This window comes from Mesocricetus auratus, unplaced genomic scaffold (genome assembly GCF_017639785.1).
Source record: "Mesocricetus auratus isolate SY011 unplaced genomic scaffold, BCM_Maur_2.0 Super-Scaffold_100676, whole genome shotgun sequence".
Classification (NCBI taxonomy): domain Eukaryota; kingdom Metazoa; phylum Chordata; class Mammalia; order Rodentia; family Cricetidae; genus Mesocricetus; species Mesocricetus auratus.
In genome coordinates, this window is record NW_024429266.1 from 12,099,475 (window position 1) to 12,125,804 (window position 26,330).

The 26,330-nt window shown below is 38.3% G+C and overlaps 1 protein-coding gene and 1 non-coding gene across 9 annotated transcripts in view; one reads left to right on the forward strand and one right to left on the reverse strand.

Annotated features, from left to right (window-relative positions):
• The window catches only part of Enah (ENAH actin regulator), a 108,163-nt gene that overhangs the window by 30,113 nt on the left and 51,720 nt on the right, over window positions 1-26,330 (forward strand). For all 8 annotated transcript variants that reach the window (XM_040739350.1, XM_040739351.1, XM_040739354.1 and 5 more), the window contains one exon: window positions 23,132-23,297. In XM_040739350.1, coding sequence (XP_040595284.1) covers window positions 23,132-23,297 — 166 coding nt within the window. The remainder of the gene's footprint in view (window positions 1-23,131; window positions 23,298-26,330) is intronic.
• Window positions 9,075-9,268, reverse strand: LOC121137330. The gene has a single exon (XR_005874584.1). It is a non-coding gene; the product is annotated as a small nucleolar RNA SNORA73 family (small nucleolar RNA).

Here is a 26,330-nt window from a genome sequence, read left to right on the forward strand (position 1 = left end):
AAACTGGAGTGGTAGTACATCATACTTTATTTTAAAAAATCAGTTAATTGAATCAAATGTTCAATTCTTAGCGTGCTTCTTTTCTAAAGTGTGTTATGTTTCCTTTTATTCTTAATTAGTATCACTGTCTCATTTTAAATTATGATAAACCTTCCCACCAAGAGTGGTTGACTGTCTGGCGGTTGCATAAGATTTAACCTAAAAAACGCGCTTACCCAGTCCCTTGTTGGAATTTTCTGTCATCATAAGGAGTTCTGTTTAGTAGCTTAAATTCTGCATAGCCCACTTTACGTGAAACCTACAGAACTGTAACCTGCAGAGTTCCGGAATGTCTGCATTTCAAAGGCTCTTGATGCTTATGTGCCAACAGCTCTGCAGAAAGCGCGGCTTATTTGTTTCAGCTGGAGATGACGTTGCCTTTCCCTGCTCTCACATTGCTGTTTTCCTCCCACAGTAGAAAAGGGCATCTTGTTTTAACTTGCAGTCTTTGCTCAGTGAGCTTCAAGGTTTGTCATAATTATTACCCCTCTCTAAAATCTTTCGTTAATTGTCCAGTTTTGTTTTCAGAGCAGGGATTGAAACCAAGGAATTGACTTTTTTAGTGTGCTTTGTTTAGAAATTGAAAATTCAATTGTATTTTCTATCTGTTAAACTAATGGGAATGAGTCCTCACCCCCCCTGGATTGTTAAAGTTGAAACCATTGTTAAATGACCAAATGCGCTAGGGTTGATTCTTAGCCCCGGATGCTTACATTTGAATCTCCTGTAGGTTAGTTCTTTCACTCAAACAAGCGCTGTAACCTAGGCTTCAGTTTCTTCATCTGCAAATGAGAGCAACAACTAACTTCATTTGACTGTTGCTAGGATTAAACGAAACAGCAGTTGCAAAGTTGCTATAGCGCAGTACTAGATACTCATTGAAGATTAGCTGTCTGTGCTAAGTCATTAACGGTGGAAGTAGAACTCCTGACTCTTTTGTACCCTTTGTTTCTTGCCATTCATGACCTTTTCCTTGGAAACTTCGTGCTATAGAACTTAGTAGTTATTTTATTTTAAGACAGGTACTTATTTCTAGCTAATTGTGATTAGTCTTAAAATGATTTCTTGAATACATCTATTTATTTGCTTTTGATTTTCTAATTGTGTTTAAAAATAGTACAGGCTTTTAATACGTTCCATTTAAGAGGGGCCTCTCCTGTAAATCAGCTTTGGTCTTCAGTAGATTAGTAGCAGCAGCTGCATTTGCTTTATACTTGTTTGTAGCACTCAGTCTCTTCCTCCTCCCCCACCCCATCACTGTGTCTTTATTTTGACGACACTATAGCATGGGACAACCTACCAGGGGGCTCACACAACTAGCAGGCCATGACTTTCTACCAGAGCTTCTCAACTAGGAGTGGGACCTTGTGAACCCCTTTCTCCCCATTCTTGGTGGAGTATTGACTATATTGATCTTATGCAGGTTTTGTATAGGTAAACCACAGCCGTTGAGAGCTCATGAGATAGTCTTAGATAGGAACTAAAAGCATTATCTATTTTACCATATAATTTAAAAGAAAGATAGTTTGAGTTCAGTTTTAAAATTAGATTATAATATCTTTCCTGATTCATTGCCATGGTTTATAGCCTTTGTGATACAGTACAACCAAGTGTCTGAATGAACAGGGACACCACTTTTATGTCTGTTTTAAACTTTATCTGGAATATGTTTAAAGTACTAGGTTATGGTATTTAAGCCCCTCACCACACCCCCTTGAGATACACATTTAAGAGATTAACAAGTAACTTGATTCCTCTTGTTTTCCTGTTGTATAGATTTCTCTCAAGCCCTGTGGGAAATTCAGCTCTATAGCTGACATAATCCTATTGTGTGTAAAATGTTTAACCCATTCATCATCTGATTAATGATGAGTAAAGCATGCTCATAGCCATCACCTAATCTTTTCTCTTGGGGCTTAAACAACCTAAATTGGGTCTACTTTAAAATCTTGACTGTTTACTAATTGAAAATATTTGTGTGTGTGTGTGTGTGTGTGTGTGTGTGTGAGAGAGAGAGAGAGAGAGAGAGAGAGAGAGAGAGAGAGGAGATATTTAGCTGAATAAAAGGCTTTTTTCAGTTTATTTTATATGTTCCACTGTTTTATATCAACAATTGTACAGTATAAACATTATTTATTGCTCTAAGTCACTCAGATGGCTCTTTAATAGTGTCTACCATACAGTTTCCTACCTACTTAATTACTTCTTTTTGTACTGTCTTCATTTTGCAGCTTTATCTTTGCTTGATCATTGTTACTCAGAAAGTCATTGGCTTTTCTACTTACCGGAAAAAAACAAAACAAAAATCACTGTGTAGCACATTCCTGAATTTCTGCATCTGTGGAGGTTTAGGCAAGAGGGTTGCTGTAAACTTGAGGTCTGCCTGGGCTTCATAGTGAGACCTAGTCTCAGAAAGCAAAACAAAAGAAACAAAACCACAGCAAGAAGAGTATGAATTTAATGCCTTGAATAATACTATGGTGTTTTGATTAGAATGGCCCCTGTAGTTTCATATATTTGCGTATGTAGTCACCAGAGATTGGTGCTATTTGAAAGGATTAGAAGGATTAGGAGTCGTGATCTTGTTGGAGTAGATGTGGCCTTGTTGGAGGAAGTGTGTCACTGGGGGTTGAGCTTTGAGTTTTCAAAAACCCACACCAGGCCCAGGTTCTCTGTGTCTGCCTGCATGCCAACATGCTCCCCACCATGACAGTTGATGGACTAAACCTCTGAAACTGTAAGTAAGACTCCAGTTAAGTGCTTTCTTTCTTAAGAGTTGCTTGGTCATGTTGTCTCTTCACAGCAACAGAACAGTGACTGAGGGGGAAAAAAATTAAATAAAAATGCCAGAATTCTGGCTTTTATATATGCCTCCAAGTTTGCTTTAAGTTTCTGAGTTTAGTAGACAATGTTATTGTTACTTTGTTCATAATGCATAGTACCCATTAGAGTACTCAGAAATAGTTTATATTATATAGTTGAATAAGATGGATCCCTTGAAATCAGCTATGTCAAAATATATTGGACAATGTTTTCACTTTTTTATTTTAGGTGGTCTTATTGTGTAGCCCAGGGCTAGCCCCAGATTCCTAGTTCTTCTGCCTTAGCCTTTCTAGCTCTGGAATTACAAGGGTGTATTATCATGCCTGCCTCTTTTTAAAAATCTACTGCATTTCTGCAATCTCTTAATCTTTAGGATTCTAAGTGAACAGGGTTTTTATTTTGATTATTGAAACCAATAGCTCTATGTGTGTTAAATTTGCAAAGTCTTATATAGAATAGTTTTAGTTTTAATCATATGAATGGTGGTTGACATAATTCAAACATTTTATGATACTTTATTTATGCGTTCTTGGGGTGCAGTGTGCATGCCATGGTTCACATGTATAGAAGTCAGAAGACAACTTTTTGGAGTTATTTTCTCCTTTTAACTTACTGGGTTCTTGAAATAGAAATCATACCATCAAGCTTGCATAGCAAGTGCTTTTACTTGCTAAACCACTTAGCCACCTCACTGGCCCACTAGTGATGCTCTGTAAGTGTTATCTTTGAAAGTAAACAGGACCCGTAGCCTGGAGGTAGCCAGAGCATACTTTCCTTTGGTTTTTCTAGGCTGGGTTTCTCTGTGTAGCCCTAACTATGCTGAAACTCACTCTGTAGACCAGGCTGGCCTTGATTCTCCTGCTTCTGCCTCCCAAGTGCTAGAATTAAAGGTGTGAACCACCACACCTGGGCACCAGAATATACCTTTAATGAATGCTTCTCTGTACATTTGAAGCCATGATAGAATAAACAAACATAGCTATTTCTTTACATTCTATTTCTTTACATTTCAAACTGAACTCAATACATGTGCTAAATTTAAAGATGAACAGAACTGGGAGAAAGGGAAAAGCTAGGTACATTTGCAGACCCCTGTCTCACACACACACACACACACACACACACACACACACACACACACACACACACACACACACACAGAGTCAAGGGGATCTGATACCCTCTTCTGACTTCTACAGACATTGCACACACATGGAGCATATACATACATTCAGGCAAAACACTTCTATGGATAAAATAAATCTTAATTGAAAAACAAAAATCACCAGTATTTATTAAAACACTAAGTCACTCCCCTTCTTTTTGGTCTTTTTTTATCTTCATAAATCTTTCTGAAGTTTTATCTAAGTTATTACTGTTCTCTAAGAAGCAGCTTTTGTTTTTTTATTAACCCTCTACTTGTTCTTTGGTGTACATTTCTGTTCTTTATTATTTCTTTCTGTGATGTTGGGGAAGTCTTATGTCAATAAAGCACTGTTGGGCCAATAGGAATCTAGATAGGTGGGACTAGGAGTCCAGGAGGACTCTGGGAAGGAGAAACAAGAGAGTCAAGATGTAACAACATGGGGTAGGAAGCCCAGAACTATTCTCCGGTAAGAGAAATACTTAGATTAACAATTATGGGGTAATTACTTAAGTCAGAGCTAGCCAGTAAGAAACAAGCAAGGCCAACAGCTTCATAATTAATATAGCCTCCTGTATGTTTATTTGGGACTGATGCGGCTCTAGAACCAGGCTAGCGGGAAGGCTTCTCTCAAGGAAAAAGCTTCCCTTTACATCTTTCCTTTGTGTTTGTCTTTCCTTTTTAAATTTTGTTTTATTTATTTTTAAAATTTTTGCTTTAACCAATCCTATTTTGTGATTCTTTAGTTTTTATTGAGATGAGATCGCTCTATGTATGTAGCTCCAGATGTCCTGGAGTTTTCTACATAGACTGTCCTTGAACTCATAGAGATCTACCTGCCTCTGCTTCCCCAAGAGTTCGGTTAAAGGCATGCGTCACTTCACCCAACTTTTTTTGTGATTCTTAAAGCTGTATGATATCTCTTAACATAGATTACTAAATGTTTCTTAATTTTTATTAGTTTTCGTTTTAAACAAAGAGTAACGTAATTCTAAGGGTTGTGTAATTATATTTTCTTGTTTACAAATTTTAGAATTAAAATTTGCTCTATTGTATTTCCTATACCAAAATAAAATCTGTTAGAGACCCTAAGGAATTTGTGAGGTTTAACATATGGTTTTGATAACACAGATAGATCTTTGGGGTATGCTAGAAATGTGTTCCTAACTTTTATCTATGTGTGCGTGTGTCTGTCTCCTCCTTTTTTGGTTTTTCTTCTTTGAGACAGAGCCTCGCTCTACATACCTGACTAGCTTGGAACTCTCAGAGTTAGGAGATTCAAAGTGTTGTTCATATTCTCTCTCTCTTTTTAAGGTAAGAAAGTGTTTCATTCTGTATCCCTAGCTGTCTTTGAAATTACCATGTAGTTTAGGCTAGCATTGAGTCCTCTTGCCTCAGCCTCTTAAGTATTGAAATTTCGGATATGAGCCTCCTTGCCTGGCTAGATCTCTGTTTTTGAGTCTTTAATATTATTGATCAGGACATGATACTTTTGCTTTTAATTTATATGCTTGAGCTATCAATTTTGAGCAGATTATATTTAGAGGTAATTGTTTTTTTTGACAATTGTGTTAGTCATATATATTATGGCTTTTTTTTTAGAGTGATTGTGTTTGTGATGAGTAGATTATGTTCTCATTTTTATCGGTGTGTGATGTCTTTGTTATGGTCTTAATTTACTGTTTTTGAAACATTGTACATCTTTAGGGATATTTATAAATAAGATTATAGAGAAATTGATAGATCTTCACAGTCGTAAATTCGTCTTTACTAACACACACCTTCCCACCCCCCTTTTTGTGCTGGAAGTTCTCTTGCACCCAGGCTGGTCTCAAACTCTCTGTGTAGCTGAGGATGACCTTGAACTTATTATCTTGCTGCCTATTTCCTGTGCTTTGAGATTATAGGTGTGTGTTACCATGCTCAGTTGATTGAACCTGGTGCTCCTGGATGCTAGGCAAACACTACCAGTTGAACTATATTTGTATCCCTGCTTTAGAAAGCAAACAAAATTAGGCTCATGTGTTCTTACAAGTGTAAACAACATGAATCCTCCTCTACATACCCACACTATAGTTACCTTACTTTGGAAATTTTGTAAATATTCGTAATTTTTTGTTTTTGTTGCATAATTTGAGTGCTGTTTGAATATAGCTAAACTGGGGGGTGGTGCATGTTTTGGAGCTAGTCATATACATTTACATACACACCTTGTAAGTTTTGCTGTGACTTTCCTGGTCCAGTAAGATGCCTTGTGCATTTCAGGGACCATTTTCTTTAGAGGTCATTAGCTTAAAGACCAGAGAAGGCCAAACTCAACATGAGCCTGATTGCTGAGCAAATGCCAGGTTCAGCTGATAGAAGAGTCAGTCATGTGAGTTTGCCCAGCAGATATTTGGGTGGGTGGGTATCTGGACATTGGGCTTTTATGAGGTATGCATTGTGTTTAGCATCGCTGTTTATCTCAGTAGGTGAGCTCTCAAGGACAGTGTTAAAGGATATGAACTTTTTCAGCTTTAGTGGCTAATGTGGTCAGCCAAGAAAAGACTTGTGAGCTTCAGAGTCCTTTTCAACAACAGAAGTTGAGAGGGTACAAAATTAAGTCAAGATAGCCAGGAACTCTACTTTCTAAACTTTTACACAAAAGTAACCTCCGCAGTAGTAAGGAAGAAGTAAGACTGTTTGAAGTTCGTGCAAAGCTCAGTAGTCAAATGGGAAGTTAGTGTGCATGCAAGGGTGGGGCCTTAGGTTGTCCCCAGCACCAGGATAAAGCCAAACTAAACCCTTACGTTATGGGTATTGCAGGAAAAGGGACACTTCTGAATAAAAATACAGCCTATAAACATTTCACTTTTTATGAATTGGATTACTCATCATTTTGAGTTTTGCCTTCTGCTAAATGACTCTGTTAACATGAATTGAATTGACTGTATTCTGTTCAGTCATATTTCTGAATGTTAGATGAAACTCATTTAATGTTTTAAACTATATTTTTAGGCATACTATAAAGATTACACAGCTGTTGCTTAGAGATGCATGTGAATTGCTTCGAGCATTTGGATTATGATTTGGATACTATGCCAGCTGATAGCTGCTACAAATGGGAAGCCAGAATGAAAATAAAATTCTTAAAGGGCGTGAACATGATACTTCAACACTTTCTGGATAGTGCCTGCCTTGTTTTAGGCATCAAACTGTAATGGCCAAGTGCAGCTAGGAGAGTGGTTTTCGATTGTTGGAATGTTGGGAGCATTGAGTGTGTTCCCCTCCTTTTGTTGGGAATCAGAATAAGTGTGACCAGCTACTCATGTCAAGATACATTTCATTAATTCAACTCAATTTCCACACTTCATTTGATAAAACTTTTATCACTCAGTTGAAATATTTAGTTTGATCCTTTGTGGCATGCCTAATTGTGCAAAGATTGAGTGCTCCCAAGCAGCAAGTAAATCTCAGGCACTGTTACATGGTGAATTTTCTATTCTCCTGCCTCCTTCCCTCAGTTGAGTCAATTCTACATGCCTATTAGATACATGGATCTATTTTTATTTTATGTTTTGTACACACACACACACACACACACACACACACACACACACACACACGCCACATGCATGCCTAGTGCCTGCAAAGGGCAGAAAAAGGCATTGAATTTCCTGGAAATGGAGTTAGGCAGTTGTGAGCCACCATGTGGGTCCTGGGAACTGAACCCAGGTCTTCTAGGTTATTCATAGCTCTTAACTGCTGAGTCATTTCTCCAGCCACTAGATATTTAGTTTTAAAGCCTCATTGATTGTGCTTTTAGTAGAGTCTTTCTGTGTATATGTTGTCCTCTTGGTTAATAAACCACTGTTAGCCAATAGGGAAGCAAGATAGGTGGGGCTAGGAGTTGAGGATTCTAAGAAATGTAGTCAAGAGTAGAGAATCACCATGTGATCCCGGTAAGAGAGGATACATGATGCTCATCCTCTGTAAGATAATACCTTATAAAAATATGTATTAGTAATTATGGGTTAATAAGTCAGAGCTAGCCAATAAGAAATCATAGCAAACGGCCAACAGCTTCATATTTAATATAGTGTCTCGTGTGTTATTTGGGGGCAGAGAAAGCAGCAGGACCCAGGCAGCTGGCGGGAAAGAATACACGTTACATAGAATACTCTATATTCTGTGCCTGTGGCAAAGGTTCTGTGTAAATAGAATTTACCACTGACATTTAATTATAAAGTTGCTTATTTTTGTTCCATTTATTTTGTGCTGCTATAATAGAATATTTGATGTTGGGTAATTTACAAAGAACAGCTGAAGGTTGAGAAGACAAGAATCAAGTGACCCACACTTATCTAGTGGAGGCCTTGCTGTGTCATCTTGTAGCACAAGAGCAAAGTTATTAGAGAGGGTAGTGCTCTCTCTCTCTCTCTCTCTCTCTCTCTCTCTCTCTCTCTCTCTCTCTCTCTCTCTCTCTCTCTCTCCCCCTTCCACACACACACACACCCTCTCGCTGCTTTGTGTAGTTTTAGTTATCCTGGAACTCCCTCTGTAGACCAGGCTGGCCTCAAACTCACAGAGATCTATCTGCCTGTCTTTTGCCTCCCATGTGCTAGAATTAAAAGGAGTAGATTTACTACAGTTACAGCTTAATATAATCTTTTTTAAGTCAAAAATTTTCCTTTAATTCACAAACATTAACATTGGTTTTGTCATGTATATCACATTTATGGGATAGAAACAAGTTCTGTAACCCAGTCTGGCCTTGAACATCCTAGATAATTACTTTCACACCACAGGAACCTCAAAATTCTAGACATCAATAAGGTCTAAAAATATATATATTTACCAGACTGAGAACAGCTAGGCTGAAGTGCTTTTCCAGCACTGACAAGGTTCTGGGTTGAGTTGCAAGACCCCAAAGTTAACCTTCAGCAGGTAGCTGTGCAGATCCTCTTCTGTCCTCAATGAACCGGTTACTTGTAGCCACTGATCAGTTCTGCAGGGAACGACATTCTTCAGTTAGTAAAACTCTAAAGCAATTCCCCAAACACGAAGACTCCCAGATTTCGTGATTTAGGACTGTTTCCTGCATGGTTTGTCTCCTCAGTCACGGTCCACGGAATTCTGAGAAGTTGTAGGAATATGCAGGCAGACTGGTAGCCCAGCTTCATCTCCAACATTGTGGAAAGGGACTGTATGTCATGGGGCAGAGCCCTATGCTCCCTTTCTTAATATAATCTTAAAATAATTGCACAAATCCGTTTATGAGGGCAGCGCTTTTATGACTCTTCAAGGCCCTACCTCTAACAGTTCTGTTTGGGATTAAAATGACTCCGGGGAGCACTGTAAAACTAGCAATTTCTTTGGAAGGTAGTCCTAAATTTGAAAGACTTACAATAGTGGTCATCTGTTTTCTTGTTGGGCCTTATGATCCATTTGCTTGCTTGACATCCAGCAGGTGTCTGAGTATGCTTTAGGTGTTAATTGTGCAGGTGGAGGTGATGCACTTCTGTACTAGGTGCTCTGTGTCTAGCATATGATTGCAGTGAGACTGATGCTGTGATAGTATCCCTGGCACTGGGAGGCCGTATTTGAGGCATGCACTGTGGGTAAGGACAGTCTACGAAGATGCTTGGATGTGAACTGGAAGATGCAATGGAACAGTACGGTTAAGAAACACAGCAAAATGAGGCATTATTTAGAAAAGTAAACACTAACTTAGAAGTTAGCAAGCTTGAGGAGAGGAGAGGCATGTTACTTAGTGCATAAGATAGAGTTTAGTATAGTTTTTTAAAGGTGGATTGATTTAGTTTTATATTGTGTGTGCCTGGTACCTTGGAACACCAGAAGAAGGTTTTGAATTCCTTGGAACTGAAATAACAGATGTTGTGAGCCACCATATGGATGCTAGGAACCAAGCTCAAGTCCTTCAAGAGCAGCAAGTGCTCCTAACTGCTGAGCCATCACTCCAGCCCCCATAGGTTGTTTTAATGATATTTCATTCAAATCCCAGAAACAGCTTTGTGCCTTTCACTTCCACTATGAATAAAAAGTACCTACACATGTTTGTCACTTCACAACTAAAATCTAAGAACAGTTTGCCCTTAAACTTTGAATCTAACAACATACCAAAGAAGCAGTGTAACTGACTTTTACAGGAAAAAGACTGTTGGGTAGGCAGTACGTCTCTATAACTCTCAAGAGACTGCAGCAGGTGCATGGCTGTGAGTTTGAGACCAGTCTGGGGTACATAGTAAGTTTTGGGTTGGTTTGAGCTACAGTGTGAAGTGTGTGTGTGTGTGTGTGTGTGTGTGTGTGTGTGTGTGTGTGTGTGTGTGTGTGAGAGAGAGAGAGAGAGAGAGAGAGACAGAGACAGAGACAGAGACAGAGACAGAGACAGAGAGAGGAGAGAGAATGAGAATCTCTGAGTTTCTAGCTTTAATATAGCTTTACTGCATACTCTCTTTCAGCTTCTCCAAAAAGACCAAAAAGAGAAATTTTGTATTTTATGACATAAGAGTACAGGGTAGTATATTTTTGAAGCACATCAGTTTGATCACTTTTACTACATTCCAGCAGTCAGTCTCTTGAAAGCAACCCCTCTTAATAAACCCTTTTGTTGACATCACTAGAAAAGCCCAGTATTAAGGCCTTTTAAAAAGTTAATTAGAAAAAATGTACTAATGAACATTTTATCCTATTTGAATGTTTTATAGCAGCACAAGGCATGAAACTGCCAAACCTCAAGAATGTTGTACAGCTTATATTTGTCTGAAAATTTTAGACTATAGCTAGTGATTGTCTTCAATTATCCTGCACTGTCATTACTTCCAAATGCTGCCAGTGTGTATACAGAACATTACAGGCTGGTGATTGCTAAGTCATACTTCATTTTCTTTGTTTCTGTTGTCAGGGACAGACCCATGAGTAGTGTATTAGCATTCTATACTTTGTTACCATCCTTGGCATTTAAACTTCCTCTAGTCATTCTTGTAAGTTCTTTGTGATGCTTTTGTGTTTGCATACTAGGGTACTTGTCACCTGCCTCAGGATTAACTGTAGACAAATGTGGGTTATCCACATGAAATGCCAGTTTTACTGAAAGCTTTTTAGGGAAGCCTTTATACATATCTGAGAAGCTTGTTTGGGATCAGCTTCTTAGGGCTCTCAGACTTGCTTGATGTATGTGCTGTCCCATTTTTCTAATCTTCAAATAATCTTTTCTGGAATTTAGGTTGTATGGTAACCATCATAGCCAATCTAGTTCTTACCACTAAAATATGTTGAACCTCATTTGAAGGGCCAAGTTCCTCTTCTTAATGGAGAAACTGTATATAAAAAAAGGTGAGAAGCATGTTTTCCCAGCTGTAGTAGATAAATTGCTTTTCAGGACAGAATTGCCCAATTTATAGTGTAGTTCTGAGCAGAAGCTGGCAGCTGGTAAATGTAAAGATACTTGCCAGACTATAAATATCTGGTGTGGAATCATCAATGTCCAAGAACTACTCTTGGAAAATTAAGAGTTTCCTAGGAATAATAGGAAAACCAGGCTTTCTTCCAGTAGTTGTACTTAAAAATGGGACATTTGAGTTTTGATTTAGTTGGACTAGGTATCCAATGCTACTAAATATTATGTATACTTGTACCTTATTCACATTAATGACTAACAGAAGGCAGTTTTGAAGACTTCATAGTCAACAAACCAAAAAGCCCAGAATCTTGCTATAGATGGATGGATGGATGGATGGATGGATGGATGGATGGATGGATGGATTGATGGATGCTTCTTTCTCAGTCTCCTTGCCAGGGTAACATGCATTTCCCACTACACTGGCTCCACCATCTCTATGATGTTATAATCATTGAAACCAGAAGTTAGTATTGCATTCTGGTGTTATGGAGATGTGCTAAGCAACAGTTTGCTGGGAAATTTCAAGGCGGTCATGAATTCCCAGATTTAGAAGTAATCACTGTAGCTTATAATAGCCTTCACATAAGATGGATTCTAAAGGGTGGGTAGAAATAAAGAAAGCCTGCTGGTCTGTGGGAGAGTAGGAGTTGAGTTATGTAGGCTTTCTCCACACATTAGAATGGAAGAGGATTGTGGTACTTCAAAGGGTGCCATGGATCTCGAAGGTTATTTGGCAGTTGAGCAAATGTTAGAGTGTACTCCAGTTGGCAGTGTGAGTACTGTGGTTTTAAAACTCTTTGTTAGTTAGTTTCTCGATTCACCGAAATGCTGTTTCTGCTAATAATGGTCAGTGTGTGCACAAGCGTTTGTGGCCAGCGCATGACAAGTCTTTGAAGGGCTTTATGTACATAGTTTCATTCTCACAATAACTGCATGTGTAACTTTAGAAGTGAGCAAATTGAAGCTTTTAAAGGCTTTATAAATCATTTAATACAACCAGAAAATAAGAGTTGGCATTGAAATTCCCTTAGGCTTAAATTCATATTCTTTGCCCACATTTAATATTTTCCTTAGTGTTTTGGGTTGAGATGAGCTACTGAAGTGAATATCATGATCAGCCTTCTGCTGAAGGTTTTCATGTGAACAGTCTATATAAAAATCTACAGAAACAAAATTAAACCTATATTTAAAAACCTGGAGTGGTGCCCATGTCTGTATCCTCATTACTTGGGCATCTGAAACAGTAGGATTGTGAGTCAATACATAACAAAACTTTAAAGCAAGCAAACACACAATTCACCTTTAAAATTCAGTGACATGCATGGACAGCAATTGTTTTATTTCCAAATTTTCTTTTTTCAATTATAAAATCAATGCATTAATTGTAGAAACTACTGGGATTGTAGATCCCAAAATTAAAGCCATTCATTATTCTGGCTTCTACAGATACCACTAAAACTGATATATAGTATTGGTAATATATACACACAGATGTACACATCACACATATATATTTCCATGTATCATTTATATGTGTTTATATGTATACATTTATGAATAGGGTCCTTTTTTTAAAGGCAGAATTTTATTTAGCTGGGGCTGGCCTTAAATTCACTGTAGCTGAACACGATCTTAATCTCCTGGTGCTCCTACCTCCTAAGTGCTAGCATTACAGATGTGAGCCACTGTACTCAGCTAATGTACATTATTTTATAATCTGATTTTTTAAACAATACTTTTTGTTTAAATTTATTATGCATGTACACCTGCACACCAGGAAAGGGCACCAGATCTCATTACAGATGGTTGTAAACCACCATGTGGTTTCTGGGAATTGAACTCAGGACCTCCAGAAGAGCAGCCAGTGCTCTCAACCTCTGAGCCATCTCTCCAGCCCCTTAGCAATACTTTTATAATTTCTGTGGACTCTGTTTTATTTCACCATACAATACACATCTGTTTTTATCAGCCTGCTGTTACATTTGTTTCTGAATCTTGTCACTGTTGCAAACAATGCTTACACTATTGCATACTTAGGTTATAGCTGAATCTCCATACATTATAGCCATTATTCAAAAGTTATATAGTTAAACAGTTATATTGATTAGCAGTTATTTGCATCAGATAAACTCTAGTGTTGGTTAATAAGCCATATTGCAACTCCACGTAAGGAGTTTTTCATTTCATGTGTAAAGACGTTTAACCTGCATGCGTGTCTGTGCACTTTGTGCATACAGTGCTCCTGGAGGCCAGAAGAGGTATTAGGTCCCCTGGAACTGGAGTTACAGATGACTGTGCACTGCAGTGTGTGGGGAAATCAAAAACGGTAAGGAGCAAGTGCTCTTAAGTACTGACCACCTCTTCTCGTCCTGTAAGTCCACCAGTGTTATTATATTATTAGTGCATAGTAGCAAAAGCATTGCTTCTTTGTGTGGATGGGGTTCTTAATTGGCCTAAACAGTAAAAACCTGGAGTCAGATACGGAGGGAACTGCTGAGAGATCAGAGAAAAGAAGGCGCAAGCCAAGGCCACCTTTACCTCATTAGTGTCTCAGAGGAAAGTTCTTGTTTCTTCCCACTTTTTAAAACTTTTTTTAAAATTTAAATTTGTTTCTTCCCACTTATATCCTGTCTCCACCCAGCCACCTCACTTTCCTGTCTGTCTGTACAGAACTCCAGAACTCTGTGGTTAGCAACTCTGATCTTTAGACAAGCTTTATTTGTACAAGCAAAATATCACCACATCTTTATCTCATTTGATCTCAGTGACTTTTACCTTAAAGGTAAAAGAAGCCTAGGAGGCAAATGATGCAGACTCTGTTCCTGTTGAATCTTTGCAGCCAAAGGTTGCTCATGCCAACCCCTGGGGTAAACTAAAATGCCAGAGAAGCCGCTCTCAGTCAGTGAGAGACAGAGTTAGTGGGCAAGTACACCCAGTTTCCTCTCTCCCCCAGGATGCCTGGCTCCGCTCTGTACTTGCACAGCATTTGAATGTAACTGTTCATTTGCTCATTGACAGCACTTTTTGTTGGTTTCCCCCATTTGCCTGAGTCCCCTGCTGCTGAGTTCCTTCCAAATAAACCAACCACCAGTGCTCAAATCCACGTGTCAGCGTTTCTTCTCATTCTTCCTAGTGCTGCAACCCTCATGTTGTGGGGGGGCCCCCCAATCATAAACTTATTTTTGTTGCTACTTTGGGGAAGTGGAGGAAGGAGGGGCAGGCAGAGTGAGTTCCAGGACTATACAAAGAAACTCTGTCTTGAAAAACAAATAAACAAAAAAAAACCCCAAACAAACCTGCAAGTGTGTATTTGAACAAGAACTGTGAGATATATTCAGACTGCATTCGGAAGTATTCTGTGGTTATAATTTGTTTTGAAATTTAGCATGTAGAATCGAGTTAGCCATACTTCTTAGAGCAGGAAATACTTTTACCATTTGTAAGTGTGTATCTGTTAAGAGAAGCTTTCCTTGAGAAGGAGCCGTTCCACCAGCCTGGTTCCAGAGCCGCTTTCCCGCCAGCCTGGTTCCAGATCCGCATCAGTCCCAAATAAACACACAGGAGGCTATATTAATTACGAAGCTGTTGGCCTTGCTTGTTTCTAACTGGCTAGCTCTGACTTAAGTAATTACCCAATAATTGTTAATCTAAGTATGTTTCTTACCGGAGAATAGTTCCAGGCTTCCTACCCCCATGGCGTTACATGTTGACTCTCTGTGTTTCTCCTTCCCAGAGTTCTCCTGGACTCCTAGTCCCTCCTGTCTTGGTTCCCTATAGGCCCAACAGTACTTTATTGACAAATGCACAGGACTTCCCCCAACATGTATCCTTTGTTTTTATTTAAAGCATTTTTTTTTCTCCAGCACCCTTCCTCCTCCCCTCCTCCTTTTTCTTCCTGTGTCCTTTCTAATATGTCCCTAAAGTTTCTCTGGGCAGTTGTACCCAGGAGTGGGTCAGAATGACTCATCAGTCACATGGAATGCCTATGCATATCTACCCATTCAGTGTGGTTCCATTGTCTCAGATCCTCATCAACCTTTAGTCTCTGTCTGCTTAAGTCATAGTTTTTAAGATATTTTACAGTCTTTTATAATTGAAACTTTGTTTTTATTTTATTGCTAAATAGTTACTCAAGTTCCTTGGAAAAGGTTCTATACTCTTTACACCTAAGCTCTGGTGCTTTTAAACATACACACCTTCAATCATAGAACTACTGAATGTTGATGATAAAAATCTCAAATCTTGTTGAATTTTCAGGGAGGGGGGCCTACAACCATTTAGTTTATATTAATGATTATGTATGTATGTATGTATGAATGAATTATAGTAGTCTTAGTTAGGGTTTTCATTGCTGTGAAGAGACACCCAGACCACGGCAACTCTTATAAATGGGGTGGCTCATTTGCAGTTTCAGAGATTCAGTCCATTATTGGCGTGGTGGGGAGCATGGTGACGTGCAGGCAGGCATGGTGTTGGAGAGGTAGCTGAGAATCCTACATCTTATGCTTCAAAATTAGTTGTACAAACACAGGGTAAGTAGCTGTCTTACTTTTGAGCACAGGAAGAAAGAAATGTAGACTAGAAATAGTGTTTGACACAGTTGTTAGTTGAAACCTTGACTATGGACTGTTTTTAAGCCTTAACGGTATCTTTGGGCTTTAGTGGGAAGCATTTAGTCAGCACACTATCTTCCCCATCAATTAAAACTTAACTATTACTATTGTGTTTGTATGTGAACAGGTGTGCTTGTCGTGGTTAATGGACAACTTTCTGGAGTTGGATTTTTTCCTTTGATATAGGTTCAAGGAGTCAGGCTCCATTCCCCAGGCTCAAATGACAAGTACCTTCACCACTGAGTCTTTCTGTTCCTCAATTTCGAATTCTTACTTTAGTGAATACAAGAAATAAAGCATGTTAGTCCTTGGTCTTTCGTTTTATGCGAATGAAGATAATACAATTTGCCATTTTATATTGGATCTCCAATGAAATTTCTTGATGCCCAACATCTTGTTATGAAGAAAATTGGTGCTGCCAGGAGCAGATGTGTCTCATTGTCATGAAAAACCCTAAGTTAACAAAACATTTTAAATGCCATATTCTACAGATCTTTTTAGTGTTTGAAATTATCTATAATATGCCTATTTAACCTTAGAAACATACCTAATGTGACTACAAGTTTAGTTATAGATTAACTACTAACTTCATTTCTTATTTATACATGGTATTTTTAAATAAACCGCATAAGCACAATACATCAAACGAGAGTGGCAACAGATACACGATGTAACAAAATTAACTTTAAATTTGTATTAATATGCTATGCTCCATACTAATGCATAATATCTGAGATTAGTAGTTGTCTTTTTTTATCCTATATTCCCCTAAATATAACAAACATCCATGACCTGCCAAATAACCAAAAGCCTCCTACAACCCACCTCTTGGGAATGTGGGTGTTATTTTCTCTAGATTGTGTCCTGTTGTCTGTGGACGAAGTATCTTTAGGGGTCCCTGAGAAAATCTGAGATAATGGCCAAGTTGGGAAAACGAGCAGTAACCTTTATTGATATACCACTGTCCAGTTTCAGTAGCTCTCCCTTATCTAGATCCCTATCAACCTCGAACAAATCCTCAGCCTCTTGTTTCCTATGGAAACAAAACTCCGAGGCATTTTTTATTTCCATTTGTAAAATACTTTTTTTTTTTTTTACTTTTTAAATTTAAGATAGTCCTAAAGAATCTAGGTTGGTTCAGTTTTGCAGTCCTGTTCACAATCCCACATCTCCCAGCAGCTGCTATTTGCTTATCAGCGTTCAAAAAATTCAAAATCAACACAATAGCACACAGAATCCAGACTTCCTGTGTATTTCCCATCTTATGTGTTTTTTTCTTATATGTTACTTTTACTCCCTTTAAGAGTATTTTTATTAGTTTTCAACTCATTCTTGATTTCTATAACTGCCCATACCACCTTCCCCTTTTTTTCTTTCTTAAGCCTCTGCAGTACACACTGGAACCCTTTGCGAGTTTTTTTTTTGTTGTTGTTGTTGTTTTGTTTTAATGTCTGAGCCTTTTTTACTGTGTATCTTTTAGCCTTTTTTGACTGCCGGAGCAAACTTTAGACTGTTTAGCTACACCTGGATCCTCCACATGGCTGTGTTGGCTGACTGCCCAGCCTAGAACTCAAAGCTCGGTGGGAGGTTCATGACTGAGAGCTGCATTAAACCTTTCTAGCTATGGAATCCCTTAAGGCACCTGCAGTAGGTAGGTAGGTACCTGCCTTGCTGCAAGAGGCTTTTACTTAGTGCTGTTTCTTAGTGCTGCTGGCTGAACAGCAGTGCTTCTTAAAGGAGCGTGTCCTTTTTCTTTCTCTCTTTTTTTCCCCCAGCTTTCTTAGGTCCTACATGGACATTTGGGCCCACATTGTTATGCCAAAATGTTGTTGTTGGTTTATTTTTATTTTAACTCTTGGCATTTTGCTCTTTTGGAGGCCCTCCTTCCCCTTGCCAGATTTCTCCTCCTATTTATTATTCTCTGTGCCTGCCAGCCCTGCCTATCCTTTCTCCTGCCTCTCTATTTGATGATCAGCTCTTTATTAGACCATCAACTGTTTTAGGTAGGCAAAAAATCACAGCTTCACAGAGTTAAACAAGTACAGCATAAACAAAAGCAATACATCTCTGCATCATAAAACAATGTTCCAGAGCATAAACAAATATAACACACCTTAAAATAATATTTTATAACGCAAATGTTTTATTGTTTTGGGGAGATGGTAACATAGCATTTTTAATATTAAAAAATTTGCAAACAGCCAACATCACACGCCAAAATTTATCAGATGTTAAGTCTGTACATCTTAATGAACCTCCTTTCTACATATTAAGTATGAGGAAAGACTAGTGGTTAAGGGATTTTTCAACCTGAAAGGTGGCCCAACAGATTTACCAAAGTATTTTCAAAAATGCATTATTTTGCTTTAGATGAGCTGGCACTTTTTCTCGACTGTCAATCAGTTGTTGACACCTAATTGCATTTGCATTTTGTGTATGAACTTAGATACTATGGGATAAATAGCTCAGTAGTGACATTGATATTTTACCTCTTAAGAATAAATGATACTGCTTTTGTGAAAGTGATGAATGATACATCTTGCCTTTCTACATATTTGAAGTGTCTACATCCCAGATGGTTTTCTTGCTTTGAAAAAAAAAATTGTTTGCTTCCCTTATTTGTGTCTGCTGTTTGTCAGTGACATTCACAGTGTTTTTGCTATTTTCTTCAGTGAACCATGACAGAAGAACCTGCTATTAGTAAGCAGAATTTCCCCCATCTTTACCAAGTTTTTTTTTTAATGGAATAGCAAAGGAGAAATCCTATTTAATATTTCAATAAATTTTTGTCGTAAAAGAAGCCTTATGTAATCTTCTGATTTGTATTTGATTAATGGAAATAATCTTGGTATCTTTAAAATGTTATTTATTTACTAGTTTATTATTATTATTATTACTATTTGGCTTAAGCAGAAATTTACTTCCTCAAAGTTCTAGAGACAGGAAGTCCATGATCAAAGTGAGGATTGGAATGGTGTCCTCTGAGGCTTCCGCTCATGTGCTTGTGGTGGCTGTCCTCTCACTGCCTCTTAATATGGCCCTCTGTATGTGTGGTGCTTCTTGTCCTTTGGGTGTTTGCCTCCTTACTGTGTAAAAAGCATATTGGACCGGGTGGTGGTGGCGCACGTCTCTAATCCAAGCACTCAGGAGGCAGAGCCAGGCACGTGGCTTTAATTGTAGTACTGGGAGGCAGAGGCTGCCTAAGACTGGTGGGTGTCTGTGAGTTTGAGGTCCAGTATGGTCTATATAGTGAGATCCAGCACAACCAGAGACCCTGTCTTGGAAACATCCCTCCTCCCTAAACATTGAAGGATCCCATTTTTAAGTTGAATTTTGAGTCTGTAGAAGAGGCAGTCAGATACAGGGTTGGGATCCTGACAGTCATTTTTTATCTGAAGACAAGTCATCAAATGCGTAAGTGTCTTGACTGCTGCCCACCAGCTAATTGTGGCTTTGGCCCTGAAATTCCCACGATCGGCTAGCCAGTGATCTCCATTACAGAGAGCTGTGGTGGTGTGGTGCGTGTTCTTCCTTATTTGAAATGCAAGTTTAGGCTCTCGGCTGTCCTGCCACTTTCTGAACCTGCAGTTAATTTTAAAGCTACAGTTCATAACAGTGACTTTTCAGTCTCTGCAAAGGCCCAAAGGTCACTTCCACTTCCACAGTACAAACCAACCATGGGTTTGGAAACCTGCAAACTTGAAGGGAAAAGTGACTTGAGGAACCAGGAGCAGAGTCGAGTCAATTGAGAAGAACTTTGTCTGGTGGGAGGTACTCCATGAGGAAGGGCAGGGACTGCAAAGGGGACTGTCAGCCCCTCTTCTGTTTTTACTGCTGTAAAAAATTGACAAAAATTTCATCTCATATCTAATTGACGTTTATGTATATGCTCCTGAGTGAGCTCCTGAGCAGTAGGAGTTAAAAGTAGGTTTTGTAAAGTGGGAACAAATAACAATAATGGGGGGGGGGCATGGGCTCATTGTCATCAGTTAGCTTTTTTGTGAGGGTTAAAGCTGAGGGAACTTGGAATTTATGGATTACCCCAACTCTGTTGGACCTCTTTTTTGGGGGGGGGGGCAAAGAATCAACTGCTCTGTTGAAGATCTGTCTATTTAAAGCTTCAATTTGCTGTGTGGCAGTTAGCATTAATGACTCCATTTTGGTGTGACCTGGTCTTTTGGCACTTATCGAAGAAGCTCACATCAAAACAGTGCCCTCTTTTTTTTTTTTTTTTTTTAAGCAGGATCATTACTACATGCTAGTTATGTCCATTGTTTTTAACCTTTGTGTTATAATATTCTTGCTTCTATTCTTACTGTACGTCACTTTCCACAGTCTTTAGTTCATGGTAGCTAGAGTCATGTTTTTGAAATGTAAGTCATGCTCTACTTTAAGCCACCAGTATTTTACCGTCATTTTACCTTTTCCTACGGCACAAATTCTACCTCGACAGAGAATCTCACTAGGAGAATGCAAAAGGAAGCAATTAATGATGGCTTTGGGAACCCTGGGAAGAGTTAACAAAAGGGAAAGTATTTGATTCAGGTTTTGATAAGTCAGATTTTGTTAGATGTGATTATTTGCTGAATGGTGTTTCAGGAGTACCTACTGTGTGTGAGGCACTGGGATATTTATACTTTAACAAATGATTAGTAGATGATGTCTTTGAAAGGGAATTGCTGCTTGTAAAAGACTGCTTTACTGCATTATTACTAAATAGTATATACAAGAATAAGTTCTTTTTTCCCTAAATATAAACATTTGTTTACTGGTGCCTATTTTTGACGCATATTCTCTACCATTATATATAATCTACTTGTTCAGGAATATATAATGCGTTTCTTTACACCTTGTGTGTGGGGGGGGTGGTAAACCGGCAGTCCTTAGCTTTTTAATGTTGTCTTTCATTGGAAAAATACCAACGTTAACATTAGGAACATGAAGTATAATCAACTACATTGCGTCACAAGAATTTGGGTTTTGTTTATGGGTAATTTAGTATCTAATCTTCACAAAACTACAGTTTAGTAGTTTACTTATTTAATCTTTTTCATAATTGTTTTACGGATTCAGAAATGTGAAGATTTTGACAAGTTTTTATTTTGAGGCTTGTCATGGGTACATATAAAGATGCAATGTTCTGTTCTTGGACATATACCAGCAATACTTTCTGTGGCTGAGAACAGCCATAATTAGATAAGAGTTTTCCCTTATAACCACACTGGCTTTGAATTTTGGCTCTTCCTGCTGTCAGCCTCCTGGGTGTTGGGATCACAGGTATATATACTGCTGTACCTCACAGAGACATCTTATTTTAAAGTATATCTTTGATGATTCCACTGGACTAAAGTAAAACAGATAAAATACATGAGCAATATAATGTCTAGAAAACTAAAGTTATTACATTTGATCATTTTAACTTCTGGTGTTTTGCCTATGTATATGTGTGTACCACATATGTGCCTGGTACCTACAGAAGCCAGATTTCCTGGGACTGGATTTACAGACGGTTGTGAGCCACCATGTGGGTTCTGGGAATTGAATCGGGGTCCTCTCGAAGAGAAGCTGTACTCTTTACTGTAGAGCCATTTCTCCATCTCTTTTTATTCCTGGAGTTTTTTTTTTTTAAATCCTCATTTTAACAACTTATGGTCTTCTCTCTACAGTTTATCTACTCAAGTTGCTAATAGACCAAAATATTAACATCCTGCTCCTTATTGATTTATTCACCCAATCTGTTTTAAATTTGTAGGTCCATGAAATAAATAACTTGGTTACTATTGCTTAATTTGTGTCTCCCATCTATGGCCAGAGTTGGTAGATGAATGCTATGAGCCTTTGTGAGAAGTCTTCTGTCTTCCGTGTCCATGAGACTGCCAGAGTTATACGCGTGTACTGTTGCATCTAATCAAGTCATCAAACTTTAATGGCCTCCAGGAATCCCGTTTATTTATTTACTTAATGGAGTCTTGTTTTATAATCTAACTGGCCTTAAATTCAGAGATCCGTCTACCTATGCCTCTCAAGTGCCAGGAATAAAGACTTGTGTGTGCCTGGCCAGTACTAATTTTTGAACACTGAAACATGTAGCTTTGCATTAATTCACAGGATTGTTTATCTTTTTCATTTCATTTCATAGTAAATTTGTTTCTGTACTTGTAAACTGTAGGAAGCGTTGCTTATTTCAATCATCTTTGCTATACTTAGATTGAAATTGTCAGTATTTTTTCTCCTCTGACTAATGACTTTTCAACCTCTGTACTGAAAACTACCTTTAAATAATGCTCTTTAAAAAACAAAACAATTTAGACTTTAGTCATTGGCTTGTTTGTAGCCTCAGAAAATGCCTAGGCAGCATAAAAATGAGATAACACCAAAAGACTTACTATACAGTATCTGTTTATATCTTAGGTTTTGTAGACTTTCCCTAATGGAAAACTAAAACATTTATAACTAATTTCTCTGAAGCAAATCATAATTCAGTGAAGTGATTTCTTTAGGTCTCCCATGATCTTTTCATCAAGGCGCATGCATGTAGGCCTCCTCCTGAAATGCTCTGTTCATTGTTCCTCTTGGATGGATGGAGAATAGTATGAAGGTGCTAGGTAGAAACCACACAGTATATTGTCTTGAGATCTATTGAGGCAGAAATTGGTAGACTGAACAAGTACTGTTGCTACAGATGGGATGGGGACCACATGAACTACTTAGCATCTTAGGGAATGAAAGGAGTCAATCATGTTGTTAGCCATTGATTATTAGTTTTATTTCCTTGTTTGGAAGAACAGATACTCCTTTGACTGAATTTGTTAGAGACTTTTAAGTGATCCTAATGTGATTAAAACTGATTTTGTCCACAAGGAGAAAATAAACCTCAGACAGATCACCATCATATAGTTAAACAAATGGTGGTTAATGTATAGTTGTATAGATTTGTTCAATTTGATAACAAATGAGATACATTTAGAATAAAATACTTCTGGTGTTCTTTATATTTTTATGGATCCCAAACTCCATCCTTACTATCCTTTGCCACTGTTTGTTGTTAACTGACTGCCTGTGGCTTACCTGGCATATCTTAAATGTCTCATTTGAATTTTGTTTTTACAGTGAACAAAGTATCTGTCAGGCACGAGCTGCTGTGATGGTTTATGACGATGCCAATAAGAAGTGGGTGCCAGCTGGTGGCTCAACTGGGTTCAGCAGAGTGCATATATATCACCATACAGGCAACAACACATTCAGAGTGGTGGGCAGGAAGATCCAAGACCATCAGGTAAGGGGCTGCTAAAACCCTGTATAATTTGTGCTTGCGAATGCTTGCATGTGGATGAGAGCAGGCATGCATATGTGAGAGCTCCCGTGGAGATTAGAGCACAGCTCCTGGGAGTCTGTTTCTCTTGCCACTTTGTAGGATCTGGAGATTGAATGAACGTCCATCAAGCCTCACTGAGCAGGAGCTGCTTTGTATGTTTTTGTCTTCACTAAATTGTCTTACTTGAACATCCAAATGACCAGCTTTTATAATCTAAATTCAGAATAAGCGAAGATGAAGTACAATATAAAGAGCACATTGTATGCTCATGGAACTCATTTATTTACTTATTTTATGAGGCTAGAGAAAAGATTTAAATGCATAAATGATTTCAGAAAGTATTGTTAAATTCATAAGTAATTTTTTTTAAGTGGTAGGCATTAGTAGTGCTGGAATAATTGGGCTTTTCTTTCCAGTTAATGTCTAAGATCACAGCTGAGCTTTTGGTGATTCCCTGTTCCAAATTTTCAAGAAAGTAACTTGTTGTGTGATTACTTAATGTCTTGGTCCCTATCAGATCCAGGTCAGGGCTGTAGGCAGAGGGAAAGGTAGATCAGGCCTTACTGGTGTTCACTGTATACTAGCAGCAGGAACTTTAATGAGTTGTAGATTTACTTAGTACCTTTGGAAAAGTATTTTCCAAAGATGTAATCTAAACTCATGTTTAAAACCATCCTGCTACAAAGTGCAGAGAAAATACAGCTAATTCTATCTGGTGCCCTGTTCTTATTAAAAGAAAGTTAGAGCCATAATTTTCTAATAAGACGTAATGTAAACAGATGCTGCAGTAACCGTCAATTTGAAGTTGGTTTTTGTAAAGTGTTAGTAGTATGGGATTTATATTCATCATACATGTATGCGTGAAGCAAATGGGCATTGAAACTTGTACTTCTGCACAAAATTGGGACTCAGAGAGGCTACATCTCATAAAAAGAGGACAAGGAAAAGCCCTGTTCTTTTTGTCTGAAAAGATTTAGGAGTTTCCCTAGGAAATAGAAACTGCAGTGTGTTCCCTACATAAGTGATTGACGGGCGTGGATTGCAGTGAAAGTCTTAGGGCACCTGATTAAAAATGCAGTGCTTCTCTGATGAGAAAGTTTCATGGTTCTGGGGTAGTCTACAGAAATTAGTTCACCTCTTATCTTTGTTGCATGTCCCCTTCTTCCTCCCTAGCCTCTCTTGTCTTCTGTGTTCCAGTTTCCTCACTGTGTTACACAGCCTCTAGACTCCTCAGCTTCTCTACTCAAAACTCCACTCATTGCTGCCTGTTCAGCTGTGCTTTCTCTTCTCATCTGTTCTCCAGCAGAGTGGTCGCTTAGGTTAAACCAGTGGTTCTAAACCTTCCTAACACAGCAACCCTTTAATATGGTTACTCATGTTGTGGTGACCCCCCCCCCCCAACCATACAGTTATTTTCATTGTTACTTCCTAATTGTAATATTGCTACTGTTATGAATCATATATAAATACCTAATATGCAGGATATCTGATATTCGACCCTTGTGAAAGAGTCATTTGACCCCCAACGGGGTCATGGTTCACAGGTGGAGAAACACTGGGTTAGAACCATGTTAATACTGCCTATGATGTTGCTGTGGAGAACAAGATAAAAACTAGCTGGGTGGTGGTGGCGCACGCCTTTAATCCCAGTGATTGGGAGGAAGAGACAGGCAGATCTGAGTTTGATACCAGCCTGGTCTACAGAGTGAGTTTCAGACAGCCAGGACTACACAAGAGAAGGGAAACCTCTTTAAAAACAACAAGAAACTTTAAAAATTGTTGGACATTTTTCTCCTGTGTATGGATGTTTTGCCTACATGTATGTCTGAATCACATGTCGAGGCCAGAAAATAGTGGACTCCTTTAATACCAACACTTAGAAGACAGAAAGCAGGCAGGTCTCTGTGAGTTCCAGGTCAGCAAGGGCTATATAGTGAGATCCTGTCTTCCAAACAAACAAACAAAAACAAAAATAGGAATCATTTTTTTCAATCATCTAACCTTTGAGGAAGGAGAGCATTGTAACTGATCTTTAGAAATAAGAAATGTAGCATGGTGTGGTGGTGCCTGCCTTGAATCCCAGAATTTGGGAGGCAAGTGATCTCTGTAAGTTCAAGACCAGCCTGGTCTACATAGCAAATTATAGGACAGCCAGGGCTTCATAACAGAGGGACCTTGTGACCGAAAAACCGAAAACAAAAACAAAAAAGTATATTATAGTTTCACTTAGTGAATGACTAATCATGAAAGCATACTATATGCCCAAACTGTGTTAATGTCCCAATCATCTTGAGTCCACATAAGTGGTATCCTGGCCACAACTCTTTTAAATTTCTTTGTTGGCTTTTTAAAAAGTTTTTATTTATGTGTATTAGTGTGAAGGTGTCATCCCCTGGAAGTGCAATTACAGACAGCTGTGAGCTGCCATGTGGGTGCTGGGTATTGAACCCATGTCTTCTGGAAGAGCAATCCTGTTCTTAATCATGGAGCTACCTTTCTAGCACAAATACTTACACTCTTATGACCTGCTGGAGTATTGACCTTGTCTGTGAAGTCAGCTTGTGACTCGTTTCCCTGTCTTCTCAACAAACTTGTTTCTTTTATGTCTTTGCTGTAATTTATTACAGCTTGAACATTTCATGGTGCATCTTTACCTAACAAACTTAATATTCATACTCTTCAAAAGATAGCATCAGACAAAAGATACTTGGTATTAACCGTATCTTTTGAATATTGTTGTATGTCTAACCAGGAGATGAAGGTAAGAAAAATAAAATAAAATATACAGGGATTAAAAAGGAAGATATGAAAAAGTTGTAGGTAACATGATTATGTATTTGGAGGGAAGAAACCTGAACAAAAATGTTACAATTAATAAATCTTAGATTGGTAATAGGTTAGAATCAGGAAACAAGTTTAATAAATGCTCTATGTATGTTGCATTTAAAGTAGTTTTTATCTGAGTTAGAAAAAGACTTTAATTGATATTGTTTA